Raw genomic sequence first — 24,772 nt, 5'->3', positions numbered from 1 at the left:
GATAATTATCTATCAGAGATCATTAAAAACTAAAATATCTTCTTATAATTGAACTATAAAGAACAGCGCTTAGATAAATGAATGCCAATTGCCCTCCCTGGGCCAACTTCAGCTCTAAAAAGATGGCTGATTGTGTGGAGTCCATTTTGAATAAACCCCCTCATATAATAACACAGTGAATGACACAGGGTGACAGAGACTTCCTCCAGGACTACTCACAGTGTGATTTGGGGACAGCGTCACCTTCTGGCCATCGGCAGAGTAATGCGTCTCAGTGTACTGTGGGGAGAGCAGGAGGCTGTAAGACAAGGTAGAACATTGTCTGGTTAGATATCTCCGTCATTCTCTGAACATACACTTTAGAATATATTCATTCATGAAATCTCAAAGCCAAAAATGTATCTAGATAGTCACAACAAAACACTACTTCAATCCAATACCGTTTATCACCCGGCAATGCAAACAGAGGGGGCTGGTGAGGTTCTAGACTAGAGCTTTGAAATGATGGAGTTTGAATTCCAAGTATGAATGAATAATACAATAGGTAAAATGGTCGTAGAAGTGACTTCAATCCCCAAAATACACAGTTTGTATTTACAATAACCGTTGTGGCCGGGGCGATGGTATAAGCTGCTTTAATAGCAATTCCCTCGCAGTACCCAGGAGTCCATGGTTTAATTAAACTGTATTAATCCATAAATGACACTGAGACGGGCAAATCCCTTAAATCCTAGCAGTCTGGGTAAATCTGTTATCATGAAGGGGTTAAAGAGAGGCTACATCTTCTATAAACCCCTTTTCAAACTATTTGGAGTAGGGAGAAATAATGTCACTATTTGTTTATCCGAGACCCACATTACTAAACAATTCCGCATTAGAATACGATGGAATGCGGGCTACCATGCACTGGTGACATAGAACCAGTCACATATTCCCATACATTCCATGCCCAGGATGTAGGATGAAGTCACTATTTATTTATACACAGTATGTAGGCAGACTGTAGCAGGGACTGTTAATAGGAAGATAGCAGCCTCGTTATTTTATAACTGCAGTCGGTGTATTCATAAGCTTCACTCGTTCACCTTGTTCCTAGGGATTGAACTACATATCTTACAAACTCCCACTGCTTTCTGGGAAAAAAAAATCCGACATCGGAAAAGTCAATGAGAGGCTTCAAATGCAGAACTTGGTTTTTGTCTTTGATTTCATTGTTATACACGATCAATAAAAACCGGTGGTCACTTCCAGACTAGAATGTCCCTTTAAACATTCCCATACATCTCTACATAATACTGGTACTGATCTATGTTTCTGTGTGTTTGATAATAGCTATCAGACTTCCACCCTTCTACCTCTCCAAATGACTGAAGTGGAAAAAGAAAAAATCAAAGGACATCAATTAATGGCTATTAGTCTCTCTGACCGACTCCTATGGTTGACTGGCTCCTGTAATAACACAGGTCCATTGATGGAAAATACAAATGTAGATATTGTTAGCTATCCGCTAATAGAAGCAGTTTCCCCCGTGTAATTTCATGAATGAAACTGCTCCCAGTGCTGGTCTATATATCTTACAAACCCACTGTGTGACCTTTTACTGAATATGCTTTATGGCTTCATAAACCCTCTTGGTTTGATGAAAGCTCACCGCAGCAGCCTGAACGGGTTAACACAACCACCATAACCACTTCTGCTTTTATAATCTGACTGTTTAGTGTTTTTGCAGGAACATTGCACGCACAGAGAAATGGACTGCATTTATAGTAAAGCTTTTTCTTAATTAAACAATGTCCTCCCTCGTTTGGCCATCCCCGCATTCCCTCACCTCCCTGACTGAGAGCACACGCATACACTCTGAGCCCAGAGATTGGTCCATTCAAATACTTCGCTATAAGGAACATTGCACTGGGCCACTGAGAGGAAAGGTGAGATGTGCTATGAAGTCAGACAGAGCAAGTGAGATCATTGAGTTTTTCCTTAACAAACACAGGGATGGACAGGCTATGAGTACCCAATAATGCATTTCACAAAAAAATATACAGATGATAAAAAAAATAGTTAAAAAAGCAGGAAAGCAAATTATCTTTGTTTAAGATTCATTTATTTATAGATATTTTAGTAATTTTTTTGCATAAAGCAGAATACTTGGGTTCATGTCTAGTCTGGGGGACCCATATAACCCCCTCCGTAGATAGGCCGTGATTTCACAATGACACAGAACATTGTGTATTATTGAGTAATGAGTTCATTGATTGATTACAAAACACAAACTGATTTTAACACTTGCTTTAACCGCAGAGCAAACATGGCCCCATCGGTTTCTCAAGATATCTGCGTAGTAAGACAATGTTTCTCGCACAGCCACCTGGCTCCAATTAAAGTCATAATTCCAGTTTGTTGACTAAAAGAAACTTAGACAGAAAGACTTGTTGTCGGCTTCTCCCATGAGGCTAAACACACATGGCAAACATTATTTAAAGCAGAACATTGGGCCTCTCGCTTGCAGAACACACAACTGTTGTTGACATTGCTGTTAAAGAGGAAGGAAGGCTGTCTTGATAGCATGCAGTCAGATTCCCTACATTAGATATAAACCCAGTGCTGTCTGAGCATGTCCTGATAACGTACTGTCAGATCTCTTACATTAGATATAAACCCAGCAAAAGGGGGTTCTAAGCTATAATATATCCAACAAAAAAGGGTTCTAAGCTATAATATACCCAACAAAAAGGGTTCTAAGCTATAATATACCCAACAAAAAGGGTTCTAAGCTATAATATATCCAACAAAAAGGGTTCTAAGCTATAATATACCCAACAAAAAGGGTTCTAAGCTATAATATATCCAACAAAAAAGGTTTCTAAGCTATAATATATCCAACAAAAAGGGTTCTAAGCTATAATATACCCAACAAAAAGGGCTCTAAGCTATAATATATCCAACAAAAAAGGGTTCTAAGCTATAATATATCCAACAAAAAAGGTTTCTAAGCTATAATATACCCAACAGAAAGGGTTCTAAGCTATAATATACCCAACAAAAAAGGGCTCTAAGCTATAATATATCCAACAAAAAAGGTTTCTAAGCTATAATATACCCAACAGAAAGGGTTCTAAGCTATAATATATCCAACAAAAAAGGGCTCTAAGCTATAATATATCCAACAAAAAAGTTTCTAAGCTATAATATATCCAACAAAAAAGGGTTCTAAGCTATAATATACCCAACAAAAAGGGGTCTAAGCTATAATATATCCAACAAAAAAGGGTTCTAAACTATAATATATCCAACAAAAAAGGTTTCTAAGCTATAATATATCCAACAAAAAGGGGTCTAAGCTATAATATATCCAACAAAAAGGGGTACTAAGCTATAATATATCCAACAAAAAAGGGTTCTAAGCTATAATATACCCAACAAAAAAGGGTTCTAAGCTATAATATACCCAACAAAAAGGGGTCTAAGCTATAATATATCCAACAAAAAAGGGTTCTAAGCTATAATATATCCAACAAAAAAGGTTTCTAAGCTATAATATATCCAACAAAAAGGGGTCTAAGCTATAATATATCCAACAAAAAGGGGTACTAAGCTATAATATATCCAACAAAAAAGGGTTCTAAGCTATAATATATCCAACAAAAAAGGTTTCTAAGCTATAATATACCCAACAAAAAAGGGTTCTAAGCTATAATATATCCAACAAAAAAGGGTTCTAAGCTATAATATATCCAACAAAAAAGGTTTCTAAGCTATAATATACCCAACAAAAAAGGTTTCTAAGCTATAATATACCCAACAAAAAGGGGTCTAAGCTATAATATATACAACAAAAAAGGGTTCTAAGCTATAATATGCCCAACAAAAAGGGTTCTAAGCTATAATATATCCAACAAAAAGGGGTCTAAGCTATAATATACCCAACAAAAATGGTTCTAAGATATATATATATATAAACACACGACAAAAAGGGGTTCTAGGCTATACTATACCCAACAAACAGGGATTCTAAGCTATAATATACCCAACAAACAGGGGTTCTAAGCTATAATATACCCAACAAACAGGGGTTCTAAGCTATAATATACCCAACAAACAGGGGTTCTAAGCATTAATATAATCAACAAAAAGGGGTACTAAGATATATGCCCAACAAAAATGCAAATATATTGGCTAAATATTACCCCATATTTGACACGTTTTAAATGCAAAAATAAATAAAATAAAAAAACGAAGGAAAAAAGCACTAAATTGTTGGGTTTTTTTATTATTTTTTTTTTTTTTTATATATACTCACCTTTCAAGTTTCCCTCGAAGCACTTTTAAAGTAAGTCTGTAGGCAGGAAGAATAAGCTATTGTATCATAAATACCAGCACAGCAGAGTTTACAGGATAAGTAGTTTATCCCCGGGAGCAGTGCCAGTGGTCACTTAGGATGATTGGAACAGCTCTTTGAACTGTCATCACCTGGCTCAGAGGGGAGAGAACTCAGCGTGAGCTGAGCATGAGCGAGCAATTAACCCAGGCTTTTTCTGACCTTGTGAGCTGACTCTGAAAAGCAGACTTACGGAGCTATTCACTATAGTGAGAATTCATGGTTAATTCACAGAAAATATCCCATTATTAGCCAGCATTTATAGGGGTTTAGTTTTATTGATGATGCCCCTTGTCATAGACAGCAGTCCTCAGGTAATGGGGCGTTAAAAAAAAAAATCCAATGATTGTAGATGCTTAAACACTGGGTAGCAGTGTTTTTATACTGTTTCTGTGTGTGTGTGTGTGTGCTTACACTGTTTCTATGTGTGTGCATGTGTGTGTGTTTATGCTGTTTCTATGTGTGTGTGTGCGTGTGTGTTTACACTGTTTCTGTGTGTGTGTGTGTGTGTGTGTGCGTGTGTGTGTTTATACTGTTCCTGTGTGTGTGTGTGTGTGTGTGTGTTTATACTGTTTGTGTGTGTGCCTACATTGTTTATGTGTGTGTGTGTGCGTGTGTGTGTGTTTATGCTGTTTGTGTGTGTTTATTCTGTTTCTTTGTGTGTGTGTGTGTGTGTGCGTGTGTGTGTTTATACTGTTTCTGTGTGTTTGTGCTTTTATACTGTGTGTGTGTTTATACTGTTGTGTGTGTTTACACTGTTTATGTGTGTGTGTGTGTGTTTATACTGTTTCTATGTGTGTGTGTGTGTGTGTGTGTGTGTGTGTGTTTATACGGTTTCTGTGTGTTGTGTGCTTATACTGTGAGTGTGTGTGTGTTTATACTGTTTCTGTGTGTTTGTGTTGTGTGCGTATAGTAGTGTATGTTTATACTGTGTGTGTGTATGTTTATCCTGTTTCAGTAGAATAGAGATACAGTAAATAAACACATTGCAGTGATTGCAGATTATTAGTACATCATACAGTTATTTATGGCCCGGTTTAAGCAGTCCGTACAGTACATTTCTCACAGAGGTGGGGCCCCATATTAAAAACACAGAGTTAGCTTTCTCAGAGCCAGGTATATAAAAGACAAAGGAAGAAAAATATTTGTTCTTTTCCTTTATTTTCTTTTAGTAGATGCCCTAATCATTTCAATCTCAGACTGAGAGCACAACAGACAGTTCTGGCTATTCTGTTTCCCCACTGTAAACACGTCCTGTCTAGGCCGCAGTCCAAGAGAAGGAGCCGATACAGGCGCGAGAGAAATATCTGTTACATAAGTCGACTCAGGACAAACTTACTTTAACCTCACAGAGCCTGGTCTAAAAATACAGCCAGGAAAGCAAAGCAATGTGTAAATATATATATATATATTAGAAGGTGTAATAATTCACAGACTCCTGCTACAGGCAGCTCCATGCTGAGGTAGACACAGTAATGAGCTCTATGTCGAGTTAGTGATTTGTGTTATCTATAGGAAGGACTGGACCTAGCGTATAACGTGTTATTTTCATCACGGGGTACGGCCTGCTCCTGGGGTCGAGTCCGCTAGTTCTTTGTGGTGAGCTATAAATATCTCCACTAACTTGACAGCATTAGGGAACTGCGGCAGAGAAGGCCTCTTACCAGACTGTGCCGAGCTCCGGGAGGGATGACACTACCGTACAGAGCTCTCAGACACCGCACTGGAGTGAAGAAGATAGCAGCAGTGTTATGGGCAATATGGAGGGCAGGGAAAATTTACTTTCAGACAGTGATTTAGTCTGTGTGCGAGCCAGAGCGCTCTCCTTGCAGGCACTCACAGTGCTACAAGAGAAGAATCTCATTTCATCTATTGCCAACTATAATAATAGGATGTGTTATAGATGAAATAACACACATTCAGACTGCTTGCACCATGACCACTTGTGAAAGCAGAAGTGGTGATGGTGGTTGGAGTAACCCATTAATAATATGCACGCTGTACAATAATTACCTATTTAATGGTTAGCAGACAAAAGTGAATGCAATAGAGAGGGCTATGAAGCCAAAGCTCAGGTAGAAAAGCACATGGGGCTACAGAAAACAAAAAGTATGTGTCCTCACCCGTCCTCTCACTGTGAGAAGTCCAGGCAACTCCACATTGTGCAAAATCCGTTCTAAAACAGCGAAACTTCATAGTCTGCAAATTAAAATCCCTCTCCGTATCTTACTGTGACTGAGGCACACAGAGTCTAATCTCTACAGGTGGCAACAATAGCTTGGAGTAGAGGGTAAGAATGCTTTTAGGATTACAAAGTAAAGATCTCAAATTCTGTTTTTCTAACGGATTTTCAAGACAGCTGCGGGATGGATGGAGACGGCCAGGAATTTCAGAATTTACACAGAGTCCAGACCTGCATAACTTCTTCGAACGGGGATTATTGACTAAACAAAGTACTAAAAAGGTCATCACATTTTAAATTAAAATAGGAACAGTTTTTAAAATAAGCTATTTTTACAGATTTCATCCTAAAATGACTAGTTTAATAGGTGAACTCCGTTATCTATAAACAAATCGTCTCATTTGATTTTACACAAAATGTTAAACGGACTATTGATAGCAACAGAAATGGGCAAAAGTGTGTGCTATATGAAGTCTATAAGATTATCTCTGAGAGCAGTTAAGGTAATAACGACAGTCTGCAGGTTACAATGTGTGCTTCTTGTTCCTATCAGAACTGCAGGGATGAATTGGTAAAAACGTTTGTTTCTGGACCAATCCCAGCTCTGTGCTCAGAGGGAACTCGTATTATAATGAGTTAAATGGACACTATTGTCACCAGAACAACTACAGCTTATTCTATTAGACTACATTACCCATAATACTCTTACAGCCATGCTGGCAAGGTATTAGGGGAGATGCAGGTTTCTATTGTGAGTGCCAAAGGTCGCCTACCCCTGCCTTAGAATGTCTAAATAAGGGGATATATATTAAAAGTAATGCTCTAGCTAGGGTTACCGGATACACCATGTTTTCAGGGACACATATCGTTTTGGCATATTTATGAAAACGAATGAAAAGTGCTGCCCTGCAGTATGTATAATGCATATTGTGCAGGATTCTTCATTGCCCAATTGCTTAACTCTTATACACATTCTTCTGAATAGCACATACTACATGGCAACCCTTTTCATGGGCTGCCCATCAATATGTATACTTGATATGTGTCCCTGAAAACACGGTGGATCTACTTCACCTGCATGACCTCTGTTCCCTTAACCCTGCAATGTAAAACATGACGTCACCTTGCCGGAGAGGCCATGCCTCCTTCGTGACGACGCCTGGGGAGGAGAGGGAGCCTCAGCGCTGGAAATCAGCGCTTCGGGAATCAGCGCTTGTATCAGCGCTGGAAACAAAGTGTAAAGACGGGTTTTTATCCCTTTCACTACTGAACGGTGGGGGGGAGCCTAGTATGTTAGTAATACAGATGTGTATTCCTAACGAGTGTCTTAAAGAGTTCCATTAAGGCACAAACACACAAACACACACACACACACACAAACACAAACACACAAACACACACACAAACACAAACACACAAACACACACACACATCTTAAAGGCATCATTCTTATCATAAATACAAATACAATGAAACAGTCACAATGTTAAAAGATCCACTATAGAAAACCTACTGATTCTTCTCAACTTCCAAGATGAGTTGTCGTTCTTTGGTAGTCACCATTATTTCTCCTTTGGGTGGGGAGGCCTGTTATTAGAGAACAAATGATTACAAAAAACAAAAACAAGGTGTCAGATACAAGATGATAAACAGAAAGACGTCAATGTATTTACTAACAGAAACACCAGTGCATTGGGCTCCCATTTCCTGCAGCGAGGAATGTGCAGTAACACAGAAACCCTCAGTCTTACCAACGGGATGGCCATTTCCCAGACGACACCATGAAACAAACTGAAATGAATTAAATATATAGACAACTTTATATCGGAAATGCAAATCCCTCTATTACAGGCGTGACAGTCTCATGTTAGAGCAGAACGACTGGCATTCTCCGTGAGAACCTTGCCCACACCAACCCAATAATAATATCAAACTGCCTATAGTATATATCTAAATATTGAGCATGGTGTAAGCAAACATTGCAACATATCACATGCTGTATTATTTTACCAAACCCCGTGCTTTATCCATAATATATATATATACACACATTAATATAATATTGTTACATAGTGACAGTTTATGCAGAATATATCAGAACTGTGTCTGTCTGTCTGTTTTATCTTTCATAGCAGAAACCCCCTGAGGGGGTTCTTATTGGCCATATATCAAGCAGGTCCCTCCTTATCTGCATGGATCCTCAGCTATTTATACTCTATTTATACCCAGAGCTGTGAATGAAATGCATCTACCTCTACACACTGTAGGAAGGTATAAATAAACGCTTGGCACTGCCCATTGTTAAGAACGCCTTGTGTCTGAAATTACAGAGATTGTCTGGCACGGGACAAGCCGTACAAACAAATAGCTGAAACCAGACTATTCCATGTCTCTAATTATCAGGAAGTTGGGGAGAATCCTTTATCAAATGAAGCCCTCAGGAGGAGCCTGAACGCAGAATTGGTTTATATGCCCCAGTAACACAGCTGATGGCCTAAACTACATTGGCACTCGGATTCAAAGCAATAATTGTGCTGTTCCATTGTCCTAAATACTAAACTCATACATCACAGCATTTAAAATGGGCACACTTCAACCTTAGGGGCATGAGTGGGAGTTTGGTCAGAGGCAGGGCTGTTCTGTGAAATGTACAACAAGAACAATGTATCTTGTTTAACAGACGGATTTCTAAACACATTTATTGTCGTTTGAAGGCACATTACTGGGAGTATTATTGCTGTGGAGCTCTGTTATACACTCAGACACATTACTGGGAGTATTATTACTGTGGGGCTCTGTTATACACTCAGACACATTACTGGGAGTATTATTACTGTGGAGCTCTGTTATACACTCAGACACATTACTGGGAGTATTATTGCTGTGGAGCTCTGTTATACACTCAGACACATTACTGGGAGTATTATTGCTGTGGAGCTCTGTTATACACTCAGACACATTACTGGGAGTATTATTACTGTGGAGCTCTGTTATACACTCAGACACATTACTGGGAGTATTATTGCTGTGGAGCTCTGTTATACACTCAGTCACATTACTGGGAGTATTATTGCTGTGGAGCTCTGTTATACACTCAGTCACATTACTGGGAGTATTATTGCTGTGGAGCTATGTTATACACTCAGACACATTACTGGGAGTATTATTGCTGTGGAGCTATGTTATACACTCAGACACATTACTGGGAGTATAATTGCTGTGGCGCTCTGTTATACACTCAGACACATTACTGGGAGTATTATTGCAGTGGAGCTCTGTTATACACTCAGACACATTACTGGGAGTATTATTGCTGTGGGGCTCTGTTATACACTCAGACACATTACTGGGAGTATTATTACTGTGGGGCTCTGTTATACACTCAGACACATTACTGGGAGTATTATTACTGTGGGGCTCTGTTATACACTCACACACATTACTGGGAGTATTATTGCTGTGGAGCTCTGTTATACACTCAGACACATTACTGGGAGTATTATTGCTGTGGAGCTCTGTTATACACTCAGACACATTACTGGGAGTATTATTACTGTGGAGCTCTGTTATACACTCAGACACATTACTGGGAGTATTATTGCTGGGGAGCTCTGTTATACACTCAGACACATTACTGGGAGTATTATTGCTGTGGAGCTCTGTTATACACTCAGTCACATTACTGGGAGTATTATTGCTGTGGAGCTATGTTATACACTCAGACACATTACTGGGAGTATTATTGCTGTGGAGCTATGTTATACACTCAGACACATTACTGGGAGTATAATTGCTGTGGCGCTCTGTTATACACTCAGACACATTACTGGGAGTATTATTGCAGTGGAGCTCTGTTATACACTCAGACACATTACTGGGAGTATTATTGCTGTGGGGCTCTGTTATACACTCAGACACATTACTGGGAGTATTATTACTGTGGGGCTCTGTTATACACTCAGACACATTACTGGGAGTATTATTACTGTGGGGCTCTGTTATACACTCAGACACATTACTGGGAGTATTATTACTGTGGGGCTCTGTTATACACTCACACACATTACTGGGAGTATTATTGCTGTGGAGCTCTGTTATACACTCAGTCACATTACTGGGAGTGTTATTGCTGTGGAGCTCTGTTATACACTCAGACACATTACTGGGAGTTTTATTGCTGTGGAGCTCTGTTACACACTCAGACATATTACTGGGGGTATTATTGCTGTGGACCTCTGTTATACACTCAGACACATTACTGGGAGTATTATTGCTGTGGGGCTCTGTTATACACTCAGACACATTACTGGGAGTATTATTGCCGTGGGGCTCTGTTATACACTCAGACACATTACTGGGAGTATTATTGCTGTGGAGCTCTGTTATACACTCAGTCACATTACTGGGAGTATTATTACTGTGGAGCTCTGTTATACACTCTGACACATTACTGGGAGTATTATTGCTGTGGAGCTCTGTTATACACTCACACACATTACAGGGAGTATTATTGCTGTGGAGCTCTGTTATACACAGACACATTACTGGGAGTATTATTACTGTGGAGCTCTGTTATACACTCAGACACATTACTGGGAGTATTATTGCTGTGGAGATCTGTTATACACTCAGACACATTACTGGGAGTATTATTGCTGTGGAGCTCTGTTATACACTCACACACATTACTGGGAGTATTATTGCTGTGGGGCTCTGTTATACACTCAGACACATTACTGGGAGTATTATTACTGTAGAGCTCTGTTATACACTCACACACATTGCTGGGAGTATTATCGCTGTGGAGCTCTGTTATACACTCAGACACATTACTGGGAGTATTATTGCTGTGGAGCTCTGTTATACACTCACACACATTACTGGGAGTATTATCGCTGTGGAGCTCTGTTATACACTCAGGCACATTACTGGGAGTATTATTGCTGTGGAGCTCTGTTATAAACTTAGACACATTACTGGGAGTATTATTACTGTGGAGCTCTGTTATACACTTAGACACATTACTGGGAGTATTATTGCTGTGGGGCTCTGTTATACACTCAGACACATTACTGGGAGTATTATTGCTTTGGAGCTCTGTTATACACTCAGACACATTACTGGGAGTATTATTGCTGTGGAGCTCTGTTATACACTCAGACACATTACTGGGAGTATTATTGCTGTGGAGCTCTTTGATACACTCAGACACATTACTGGGAGTATTATTGCTGCAGAGCTCTGTTATACATTCAGACACATTACTGGGAGTATTATTGCTTTGGAGCTCTGTTATACACTCAGACACATTACTGGGAGTATTATTGCTGCAGAGCTCTGTTATACACTCAGACACATTACTGGGAGTATTATTGCTGTGGAGCTCTGTTATACACTCAGACACATTACTGGGAGTATTATTGCTGTGGAGCTCTGTGATACACTCAGACACATTACTGGGAGTATTATTGCTGCAGAGCTCTGTTATACATTCAGACACATTACTGGGAGTATTATTACTGTGGAGATCTGTTATACACTCAGACACATTACTGGGAGTATTATTGCTGTGGAGCTCTGTTATACAGTCACACACATTACTGGGAGTATTATTGCTGTGGGGCTCTGTTATACACTCAGACACATTGCTGGGAGTATTATCGCTGTGGAGCTCTGTTATACACTCAGACACATTACTGGGAGTATTATTGCTGTGGAGCTCTGTTATACACTCACACACATTACTGGGAGTATTATCGCTGTGGAGCTCTGTTATACACTCATGCACATTACTGGGAGTATTATTACTGTGGAGCTCTGTGATACACTCAGGCACATTACTGGGAGTATTATTGCTGTGGAGCTCTGTTATAAACTCAGACACATTACTGGGAGTATTATTACTGTGGAGCTCTGTTATACACTTAGACACATTAATGGGAGTATTATTGCTGTGGAGCTCTGTTATACACTCAGACACATTACTGGGAGTATTATTGCTGTGGAGCTCTTTGATACACTCAGACACATTACTGGGAGTATTATTACTGTGGAGCTCTGTTATACACTCAGACACATTACTGGGAGTATTATTGCTGTGGAGCTCTTTGATACACTCAGACACATTACTGGGAGTATTATTGCTGCAGAGCTCTGTTATACACTCAGACACATTACTGGGAGTATTATTGCTTTGGAGCTCTGTTATACACTCAGACACATTACTGGGAGTATTATTGCTGTGGAGCTCTGTTATACACTCAGACACATTACTGGGAGTATTATTGCTGTGGAGCTCTTTGATACACTCAGACACATTACTGGGAGTATTATTGCTTTGGAGCTCTGTTATACACTCAGACACATTACTGGGAGTATTATTGCTGAGGAGCTCTGTTATACACTCAGACACATTACTGGGAGTATTATTGCTGTGGAGCTCTTTGATACACTCAGACACATTACTGGGAGTATTATTGCTGCAGAGCTCTGTTATACATTCAGACACATTACTGGGAGTATTATTGCTTTGGAGCTCTGTTATACACTCAGACACATTACTGGGAGTATTATTGCTGCAGAGCTCTGTTATACACTCAGACACATTACTGGGAGTATTATTGCTGTGGAGCTCTGTTATACACTCAGACACATTACTGGGAGTATTATTGCTGTGGAGCTCTGTGATACACTCAGACACATTACTGGGAGTATTATTGCTGCAGAGCTCTGTTATACATTCAGACACATTACTGGGAGTATTATTACTGTGGAGCTCTGTTATACACTCACACACATTACTGGCAGTATTATTGCTGTGGGGCTCTGTTATACACAGATACATTACTGGGAGTATTATTGCTGTGGAGCTCTGTTATACACAGATACATTACTGGGAGTATTATTGCTGCAGAGCTCTGTTATACATTCAGACACATTACTGGGAGTATTATTACTGTGGAGCTCTGGTATACACTCACACACATTACTGGGAGTATTATTGCTGTGGAGCTCTGTTATACACTCAGACACATTACTGGGAGTATTATTGCTGTGGAGCTCTGTTATACACTCAGACACATTACTGGGAGTATTATTACTGTGGAGCTCTGTTACACACTCAGACACATTACTGGGAGTATTATTGCTGTGGGGCTCTGTTATACACTCAGACACATTACTGGGAGTATTATTGCTGTGGGGCTCTGTTATACACAGATACATTACTGGGAGTATTATTGCTGCGGGGCTCTGTTATACACTCAGACACACCAGGGATTCTGAGCTCCTACAAAAGAGGGACACTAGGATAGAAAATATGGGCAGTGGAATTTGGGCCCAAGATGGGGACTGTCCTTCCTAAATAGTGACATTTTTGAGATATGTAAACTCCAGCAAATAAAGTCCTAGATAACCCAGAGAGGGAGACAGTAATCGTGACCCTCACTCCTTGCATTGATTGGCATGTTTTAGAGTTCACAGATTCTTTAGCAAGAGTCAATTCATCCAAGCTTTTCTATTCTTGCTTAAAGCAATATCATCAATCTAATATCCTTCCTGTAAAATAAACAAGAATAGACATCCCATAAGCACCCCACCCCTCCCGTATCGTCTGTTTATAACCAATGTTTCTGAATGCATTACCATCCTGAGATGTGGTAAGCCACATCAATCTAGGATGCCGATGTGCTTCCGGGGCCTATTTTCATGTTTACAGCTTTCTACGTCTTACTTCCAGGATGCAGTTATAACCACACACATCTTGACTATATAGTGGACGAGAAACCGGTGGCCATCCCTCGGAGTGTTGAAGATTAGATTCTGTTGTCTGAGCTGGTTAGGTTGAAGGAATGTTTATTATATGTATTAATGTTTTATACCAGGTTAGCTAGCTGTTCATATCTAGGAATAACGGAAAGGTTGTAAATAGAATAACACGCGAAGTACTGGGAGCACCATCAGACTTTATTACATCTAAACCTGAAGGATATATCATAGCTATAGATAGGGTTTAAACACCTATGGGTCCCTATGTTTCACCAGGTTAGCTAGCTGTTCATATCTAGGAATAACTGAAAGGTTGTAAGAATAACACGCGAAGGACTGGGAGCACTATCATAAACACCTATGGGTCCCTATGGTTCACCTGGTTAGTTTGCCATTGTGAGATTGGATCTCTGTTACACAGGACCCACCTTCTGCCTGAAAAGGGCCCTGCTGGGCTAGAATGCTATAAACAAGCACTATATCAGGAGGAATACACATCACAGTATGAATTTAGGGTATATGTGTTTTTATTGGAACATCAGCTAACAACTCCAAGTAAGTTTTTTCCAGCAAAAACAAGAATCCATGGATTAAGTGGACACTTCAAGCTAAACAAGCAGTTATGCTCCTTCTGTAATATATTGTGGAATGAGCCCCAGGACGTGTCTTTTAGAGCTGGACATTCATGTCCACCACCCACCGTGTGACATCAGAGGAGAGCACAGCTTGCCCCTAGATCGTATATCATTTGTATCATGTGTTCATCTGGAACTCCAAAGCAACTTGTGCAGTCTCTCTTTTTGTTTTTTTGGCAGCCACAAAAAAACTTTCATTTAAAAAAATCAAGAAAAGCATGAACAAAGTTACTCTCCCAGTGAATAGCAGATGCTCATTGGCTGCCGTTAGTTTGCAGAGTAGCTTCATTCATCTTTTTGGTTCCTATGTGAACAAACTCACAAAATCTGAACTACATGTCCTGTGTCCTGCTGCTGCGCATGGGCTTATAGAATATGCACCGAGCTACCAGGATTGGCTGAGAAAGCTTTATCACTTCCTGCAAAATGGAGAGTCGCAACACACAAGGGACACTCACACAACTTCATTTTTATTTGCATTGGTTTTTCTTTTGGGGGGTGGGGGAGTTTCTTCTCAAAATGCATTAAAAAGAGGTGGGTATAAACACTTTATATAAAGCAAGCCATCTTTCTATTTTTCCTGAAAGTGTTACCATTGATTACATTCACAAAACAAAAATTGTATAATGACTAAAATAATCATTTGCAATTTAAAGGATTTTTGTATTCCTTTCTTGTTTTAGAAAATCTACCACTCTTGCATCCCCTTTTTATACATCCGAAGTGACACTTGGAACAAATAAAAAATAAAATGAAAAATAAATAGAAAAGTAAAATACAGTAGCAGAAGAGGTGGAGAGAAAGTAAAGTGCAATGAAAACTGGCTGAAAGTGAGCAGGGTTATTTTTATAAATTGCCCCCAATGTTTCTGTGACTCCTAATTCACAATGAGTGCCCTGACTATGTCTGTATTAAACTGGATGGTGACGCCTAGACTGAAATGTAGCTAAATGATGATCCAAAAGATATGCGAAATGGCGAACCTTGCTCAGTTTGAATCGAGATTTTTAATCCCGCCCATTGCGCCAAAATGAGAGAGTAATGAACGAAAAAAAGATAATTAATGGCTAAGGGACAGTCACTTGAGTTTAATCAAATTTTTATTCACAGATCAAGTGAGATAGAAGAAAAAAAGCTAGGAGCGGTAAAAAACGGAATCTATATTTATATATTTAATAAATATATATAAATATAAAAATATATTTTTATTTTTTTACGGCACCTCCTGTTTTTTCCTCTTTTTGTTACTTTTTCTCTCTTGATCTGTGAACCAAATGGCAGAAAAATTCTCATTGTGTAGGACCCTGATTGGCAAAATATTTTATTCCAGAATCAAATTCCGCCGAGCTGAACCGACGTATGGTCGAAATTTGGCCAGTCGGAAAAAAACATTTACTTTTGGAAAAAAAATGGTTTGGTCGAAATGGACGTTCTCACCGTGCACAAGATTGGTGAAGTCGTCAAAAGAAAGTGAACATCACGTGAAAAAGTTCAAACAAGTTTTAGGTGATTTTTCAAAGTTTAAATCATTGACGTAATTTCCAGAGAAGTGTCTATTTCCCTTTTTATGCATTAAAAAAAAAATTATTTACCCTCTTTAAAAATTCTTTAGAAAGAAAAAATATAAATAAGCTCCCTGTTGCCTACGCAATGCAGTGAAAGAGATCATTTTTTTAGACACTCTCAGCAGAATTCAAAGATAAAGTAAATGTATACAGAATAAGGTTTACTGTACCCCAGGACCAAGATAATAAAATAAAATAATGCATTCAATTCCCACGTATGCTCCCCCCCGAACCATGACTTCACCTCCCCATCGCAGAGTGTTTGGCAAGTCGGCATATAAATGGATCTGTGTGTCTGGGCATGGTGGTACAGACAGACAGGAAAACATGAATTACTATCCCGGAGGTCCGCCACAGAAAATAACAGAGTGCGGCTGAGAATGGAAAGTGTGTAATCTGGTTTGTTTAGGACAATATTACAGACCTTCCCAAAATGATATGGTTTCTATGAGCTGTCTAATTAGCAGTTTGATTACCTATTTCTTGGGCTGGATTTTGATATTGCTAGAATAGAAGACGGTGATGATTTCATACTCCCAACATTTCATGTGGATAGAGGGACTTTTTAATCTTAGGGGTGTGAGCGGGTGGGTGCGTGTCCAATGGACAGGGCTGTTCTGCGAAATTATTGGTGAGGTGACTTACTCATAACAATTTATTCGGCTAAAATGTAATTTAGAATAAAAACAGTGTATTTTATTTCGACAGACTGATTTCTAAGCACGTTTAGACTGATTTCTAAGACACATTACTGGGAGTATTATTGTGGTGGATCTCTGCTAAACACTCAGACACACCAACAATATGGAACTCCTAGAAAAGAGAGACCAGGTTCCCCTTATTGAACTAGTCTGCCCAGTCACTCGTAGATTTAAAGGACAGCGAGCAACCACTGGCTCTCAATACTGGATATCAATGTATCCTGAATAGAAGTGTAAAGGAGTACGGTAAGAGTACGTGTAAAATGTAGCTACTTAGATCAGTAGCACAGCCTTATTGTGCTACTTTTTCATATTGCAACATTGTTATTGTTTTTGCAATAACTATTGGTTACATGTACTCTTACCGTAGCTCTCTATCGCTTCTATATAAGATACAGATTTTTATATCCAGTATTAAATGACTGCTCGCTGTGTAGGCGACATGACCCTACTACACGAGGGGACCTGGCACAGGAAGGGGCATGCGGCAGGATTAGCTGCCCAGTCACTAGTAGTTTGAAAGTTGTTTAGGTAACATGCTACGAGTAGGGGCATGCGGGAGGATTGATCCTCACTTTTATTAATTTTTTTTTGTGTATGCTCAGTGTTATTGTCGTCCTAATGGGCGAAAACAATTTACAATTTTTGTTTTTACCGAATTTTGTTTGAAAATGAATGGTTTATGACTGAAATTCGGGATTGACCAATTACATTTTTATTTAGTATGAAATCATTCTTAGGAAACTAAAATGTTACTGGTTCAAACTAGGCAGCTGCACTGTCGGCTAGGGACACAATCTCTGGGTGACTGGAAGAAGTGTAGCGCACTACACAAGGGCCAAGAGGGCCTTCTATATCTTCTATCTGACAGGAAGCTGCTCAATGTGAGCCGCAAACAACTTCCTGTTAGAACGGGTAGAAGAAACAGGAGATCCACTCAGCCACACTACATGACGATACAAAGAGAAATACAGAGGGCTTGGGTAGACAAAGAGACTCATAGAGGGGCTGGGGGGGGCAAAGATATAAAGAGGGGCTGGGGGACAGAGAGACACAGAGGGGCTGGGGAACAAAGAGACACAGAGGGGTCTGGGGCCCAAGAGGCACACAAAAAGGCTGGGGGGGGCAATGAGACACAAAAAGAGGCTAGGGGGACAAAGAAGTTTCAAGTTGTATGCTTTAATATTTTTTTTTTTTACAAATCTGTTTTTTGAAGGAGGGGGGGGGGGCAAGTAGCTGGTCTTACCTTAGTTTGGCAGATTCCTTTTTCAACAGTTATTAGTTCCTAAATTCTCCGTCCAGATATTTCTACCTACATATCTATATATTAATACATTTCAAGATAAACTAGACAAAAAGTGTTTGTAACTTTCCTACAATTCCATTTTTTTTTTATATGCAAATAAGCATAATGGTACTTTTTCAGATTTCCCCGACACATGACTGTAAAGTCTCTTGCTCAACTTTTTGTTCCAATGCATGAGATAAAGGGACACTCTGGACCCCTACAGCACTTTAGCTTGATGAAGAGCTTTATGTGTGAAAAGTGTGTCCTCTTTCATTTGACACAAAGTTCAGGTTTCAAAAGAAATTAGCATTTTTAAAAATGAACATTGTTACACCCACCCCAACCCCCCTCGCTTTAAATAAAACAACCGGCCCTGTCACCTCCTGAGGTAATGCATTTGCCCAGAGCCTCTACCTTGCAAAGACTTCTCATTGTGATGCATTGGAAAGTCTGATTGGCCATCACAGAAGGTCTGGGTGGAGTTAGAAGGGGAGGGCTTACAAATAATGCAGACAAGAAACCTGCAGCTTTTGCAAACTGCCTTTAGACATACCCCTAATAAAAAACATCATAATTTTCATTGGGGTTATATCTACTAAACAGGGATTTAATTTTTTTTTTTGGGCAATAAACTGTCCCTTTAACACTTGAATAGCTCAGTTTGCAGTCATGGAATATTATTCCCCAGACAGATAGCTTGTAGGTACCTTCAGGACCTTCTGTTATAGCCCTTGGAGAGTGACACCATTGGCAAGCACGTTTTTGAATAGCTCAGTAACAACGCTAACTTAAATCCAAGCTTTTTACTCATTTTACTGGGATCTTGGGAGCATTTCTCGGTGCTTAGTAATTCAGTTCTACACAGGGCAATCAAACTATTCCAGTCTGAGTGTCCAAATAAGGGCACCAGACATTTCAAGAAATTGTCCCTCAGAGCTCCACATTCTCACCAGCAATCAGCACAGCCTGCATAGCTGGAGATGCCAATACTGTGAAATCACCACCCAACAGCATTTGTCATCTATTGCTCCGTTTTGGACACTGAGATGAGAACGAGTGTTTATATACATTAAGACTGCTTCGTGTGCGAGAAGAGGAAACTGAAATGAAATAATTGTTTGGAAAGATTATCAAACCATTTCTTTATAGCTAGCATCATAACCCTACAGGTCACGGTTTCTATTCCTCTTTTTTATGACTGGTTCGGGAGTTTTTCCACGGATGGTCAGGGAGTGTAGATCTCCGAGACTAATGACCATCGTAGAAGGATGACGCAGCCTACATATTGAAATATAGATGTGCATGTAATTATTCATTGTACTTGTAGACTATCTTAATGTAAACATATACGATAATGCTTAAGGAGTGATTGATGCATGGACTCGACTCCCAGCGTCATAGAACATTTCTAATCATGAATAAGGAAGCTGGAATTTTTTGTTATTTTTTTTAAACACTAATTTTCTTTTGGACGACAAAGACCCATTCATATGGTTACAAATATAATGTATCATTTTAGCAATTTTGCTGGCAAACAATTGCAGCAATTTATGCATAATATATGTTTTTATTACCAATTATTATATAACACATGATAACAATAATAATAATAATAATCTACGCAGTTTATTGGGTAGTTACAACATACTAATTCCAGCTGAACTGAGATATTTTTTTTTCTGATAATAATTTCAGTTTCTTTAACAACCTTTGCTATCAGTAAATGAATTATAAATTGAATGCTAATTGCATAAATAAGGCTGAAATAGCTGAGCTGGAAACATAGCCAATAATGAATCATTTCTGGCCTCAAATTTGCAATTCTCTAGTGAATTCCTGACAATCGTATTTTAGTTAATAACCCAGGCAGGAAATACTCGTATGATGGTACACATGTGGTACCTGACCAGTAGAGAACCATTGAAAGAGACGTGCAAGCTATCTGGTGCTGCAAATGATTAATTCTGCATTAAAGGAACAGAATACAATACTGTATTCCTAACACTATAGAACCCCTGTTCATAATTACATAGAGATCCACTACCAGTTTTATAATAAAATTAAAAATAAAAGAATAACGTTTTACTTACATTTTTCCAATGCCGAGGCTCCCTCAGTGCTGCTCACCTGTCCACATGCAGCGACGTCAACAATTAGGCTTGGTCTCCTCCGGCTACTGTCTAATCCAAAGCTTTTCATTGAGTAGCTTTGGAGATCTAACGCGCATGCATGGCGAGGGCCACATGTACATTCAGGCTTCTCCATCGGAAAGCTTTCTATTCAACAGGTTGTCACTTCCTCCCAGCCACCTAATAATTCAGGATCCCAATCGGGCCCTTAAAGGGCTGCGTCACCCGATTGGGCCCCTGTTCTGGAATAATGCAATAATACCCATTGGATGGCCCCAAGTACATGGGCCACCTGATGGGCCCCCTGAGCGTGCGGGTGTATGTGTGTGTGTATTTTCCTGCTGTTTCTAAATGTTTTACAATGCAGGGTTAAAAGGACAGGACCACTGCACCCAGACCACTTCATTAGGTTAGGTATTATGGGTGAAAGTATCCCTTTAATGCATATGATTTGCTGCAAACAGACATATTCACTACTGGTCTTAATCTCTCATGTCCAAGAAGAACCTAGTCTGTACCATATTTAGCACATATTTAGCACATGCTAAAGTGAAGAACTGAAACACGAAGTTGTGACACCAAAGCCAGATGTCGAGATGATTTATGTTAGTTTGCTATTTTGTTTCTAGTGAAAGATTCAAGTCACAGACACTGGCCTATCTTTCCTACGGCAAACATGGTGCATGTGACATCATACACTAACGAATCCAGTACGCTAATACCACCTTGAAAAGCAACAGCAGACCAGACATTGGCCGAGAGAATCCAGCCAGCTCTTATTTTTAATGAATGTAGATACACAAGGAAAGAGCTTAGGGATTTTCAGAATTCATATTATGTCCCCTTTAACTCCTTAAGGACCAAACTTCTGGAATAAAAGGGAATCATGACATGTCAGACATGACATGTGTCCTTAAGGGGTTAAGTTGCTTTGTGCTCTCAGAAATTGATGTAAAAATAGAGGCACCAGTGAGACATGTAAAGTGGGTGAGAATTCCTGTACTGAGACTACAACAATGGAAACAGACCGTCTAAACCATGGGTTGTCAACCTGGTCCCTACCGCCCACTAGTGAGCGTTTCAGGATTCCAGGTGGGCGGTAGGGATTTTCAATTTTTTTTTACAGATTGGGTGATTGATTGGGCAGGCGGGCGGGCGCAAGCCGGCGGTACCCCTGTGACTTGCGGCCCCGGCGGCATATGGAGGGGTCCATCGGGTGGCCCATGCTGTCAGGGCCACCCGATGGATGTGGATTGTGAGGGGGCCTGGTCAGCGCTGGGCGCTTTAACAGCGCGACCGGGCCCCCTGTGATGACATCATCTCTGCTGGGAGGAAGTGATTCCCCGGTCACTCCTCCCAGCATACTGAGAGCCGCGCGGGAGGAAGGAGGAGGAGGGAGTCAGAGTGGGAACTCTGACTCCCATCCACCTGAGCCACCACTGGACCCCAGGGAAATTCACCCTCCTGCACTTTAAAGGTAGGAAACAGGAGGGTGACTTAAATATAATGTGTGTTTGTTTGTGTATGTGTCTTTGTATGTATGTCTTGTGTGTGTCTGTATGTATGTCTTGTGTGTGTCTGTATGTGTGTCTTATGTATGTGTCTTGTGTGTGTATGTCTGTATACATGTGTGTCTTGTCTTTGTATGTATGTCTTGTGTGTGTCTGTATGTGTGTCTTATGTATGTGTCTTGTGTGTGTGTATGTCTGTATATATGTGTGTCTTGTCTTTGTATGTATGTCTTGTGTGTGTCTGTATGTGTGTCTTATGTATGTGTCTTGTGTGTTTGTGTGTATGTCTGTATATATGTGTGTCTTGTCTTTGTATGTATGTCTTGTTTGTGTATATATGTGTGTCTTGTCTTTGTATGTATGTTGTGTGGGTGTCTTTGTATGCATGTCTTGTGTGTGTCTTTGTATGTATGTCTTGTGTGTGTGTCTTTGTATGTATGTCTTGTGTGTGTGTCTGTATGTATGTCTTTGTATGTGTCGTGTGTGTGTGTCTGTCTGTATATATGTGTGTATGTATGTGTGTCTGCATAGGCGTGCGCAGCCTATTGCATTAGGGTGTGCACCCTAAAGCACAAGCACACGCGGCGTATGTATATATATATATATATATATGTATATATATATATATATATATGTATATGTATGTATATATATACACATATATACACACACAGACACAAAGCTGTGTGTGTGCTGTGTGAGGGTGCTGTTAGTGTGATGTGTGTGTGAGGGTGCTGGTAGTGTACTATGTGGGTGAGGGTGTTTGTGTGTGCGTGCTTGTGAGGGTGCTGTGAATGTACTGTGTGTCAGGGTGCTGTTTGTGTGTGTGTGTGCACTTGTGAGGGTGCTGTAAATGTACTGTGTGTTAGGGTCCTGTTTGTGTTTGTGAGGGTACTGTTAGTGTGCTGTGTGAGTGTGAGAGTGCTGTTTGTGTAATGTGTGTGAGAGTGCTGTGTGTTTGTGAGGGTGCTGTGTGTGTGGGTGCTGTATGTGTGTGTGGGTGCTGTGTATGTGTGTGGGTGCTGTGTATGTGTGTGGGTGCTGTGTATGTGTGTGGGTGCTGTATGTCTGTGGGTGCTGTGTATGTCTGTGGGTGCTGTGTATGTGTGTGGGTGCTGTATGTGTGTGGGTGCTGTATGTGTGTGGGTGCTGTATGTGTGTGGGTGCTGTGTATGTGTGTGGGTGCTGTGTATGTCTGTGGGTGCTGTGTATGTCTGTGGGTGCTGTGTATGTGTGTGGGTGCTGTGTATGTGTGTGGGTGCTGTGTATGTCTGTGGGTGCTGTGTATGTCTGTGGGTGCTGTGTATGTCTGTGGGTGCTGTGTATGTGTGTGGGTGCTGTGTATGTGTGTGGGTGCTGTATATGTCTGTGGGTGCTGTGTATGTCTGTGGGTGCTGTGTATGTCTGTGGGTGCTGTGTATGTCTGTGGGTGCTGTGTATGTCTATGGGTGCTGTGTGTGGGTGCTGTATGTCTGTGGGTGCTGTGTATGTGTGTGGGTGCTGTGTATGTCTGTGGGTGCTGTGTATGTCTGTGGGTGCTGTGTATGTCTATGGGTGCTGTGTATGTCTATGGGTGCTGTGTGTGGGTGCTGTATGTGTGTTGGTGCTGTGTATATGTGTGTGTGGGTGATTGTGGGGGGACATTACTCAATATCCCCCCTCCCTTCTTACTTTATGTAGGGAGGGGGGATATTTCCTTGCTGCTTTCCCTGGTGGTCCAGTGGAGGTGGGGGCAGATCAGTTATCCCCCCTCCCTTCTTACCTTATGCCTGGGAGGGGGGATCCTGCTGCCGCCATCCATCCCTGGTGGTCCAGTGGAGAGTGAACTCTAGCCCCGCAGGGCTAGAGTTCACTCACGCGAGATCTGAGCGTTGCCGCGGCAACGCTCAGATCTCGCGAGAGGAACCCGGCGGAGCTGCTGGCAATAGCTCCGCCGGTCCTCTCCTGCCTCCCTCACTGCCTGTGAGCCGGTGAGGGGAGGCTGAGAGCAGAGCCGGCGCTCGGATAGCGCCGGCTCTGCATGGACCGACAGGGGGGATCCTGAGATGTCCCCTGCCGGTCTCAATACATCGGCGTGCCGCGGTGATTAGGGTGTGCCCAGGCACACCCGGCACACCCCGTGCGCACGCCTATGTGTGTCTGTTTCTTGTGTCTGTCTGTGTGTATGTGTCTTTGTATGCATGTCTTGTGTGTGTGTGTGCCTGTCTGTCTGTCTGTATGTATGTATGTGTGTCTTGTGTGTCTTGTGTGTCTGTATGTATGTATGTATGTATGTATGTGTGCCAGTCTGTTATAGTGGGATACCTAGCTCAGCCTTCCTACTGGGCATTGCTATAAGGAAGGTTAAAAAAAAGGGGGGAAAAAAGGTGGGGAGGGGAATTGAGGAGGGAGACGAGGGGAGCTGACGCACAGATGAGAAATCATATTATGCGCAAACAGAGAACTCGTCTGAATATCACCGAAAGAGGAGACCTTCGTTTGTTCCTTAAGAAAATAGAACCAGATATCAAATATTTAGCCTTGCAGCATCAACCTCAAGGATCTCATTAATCACTAGTAAAGGTAATTTCAATTTACTTTATTGTTTTCTCATTAAACTTTATAAAGTTAAAAACA

At 40.6% G+C, this 24,772-nt stretch overlaps 1 protein-coding gene across 1 annotated transcript in view; it reads right to left on the bottom strand.

Annotated features, from left to right (window-relative positions):
* LOC134614101 (disintegrin and metalloproteinase domain-containing protein 33-like) overlaps positions 1-24,772 on the bottom strand; it is a 121,071-nt gene that overhangs the window by 37,129 nt on the left and 59,170 nt on the right. Inside the window, exons 3-4 of the mRNA XM_063457541.1 lie at positions 8,074-8,147; positions 220-298 (exon numbers count right to left, since the gene is read on the bottom strand). Coding sequence (XP_063313611.1) covers positions 220-298; positions 8,074-8,147 — 153 coding nt within the window. The remainder of the gene's footprint in view (positions 1-219; positions 299-8,073; positions 8,148-24,772) is intronic.

The sequence above is a fragment of the Pelobates fuscus genome, chromosome 6 (assembly GCF_036172605.1).
Source record: "Pelobates fuscus isolate aPelFus1 chromosome 6, aPelFus1.pri, whole genome shotgun sequence".
Lineage (NCBI taxonomy): Eukaryota > Metazoa > Chordata > Amphibia > Anura > Pelobatidae > Pelobates > Pelobates fuscus.
Note: the sequence above shows the minus strand (reverse complement) of the source record. Positions and strands in the feature narration are given on the sequence as shown.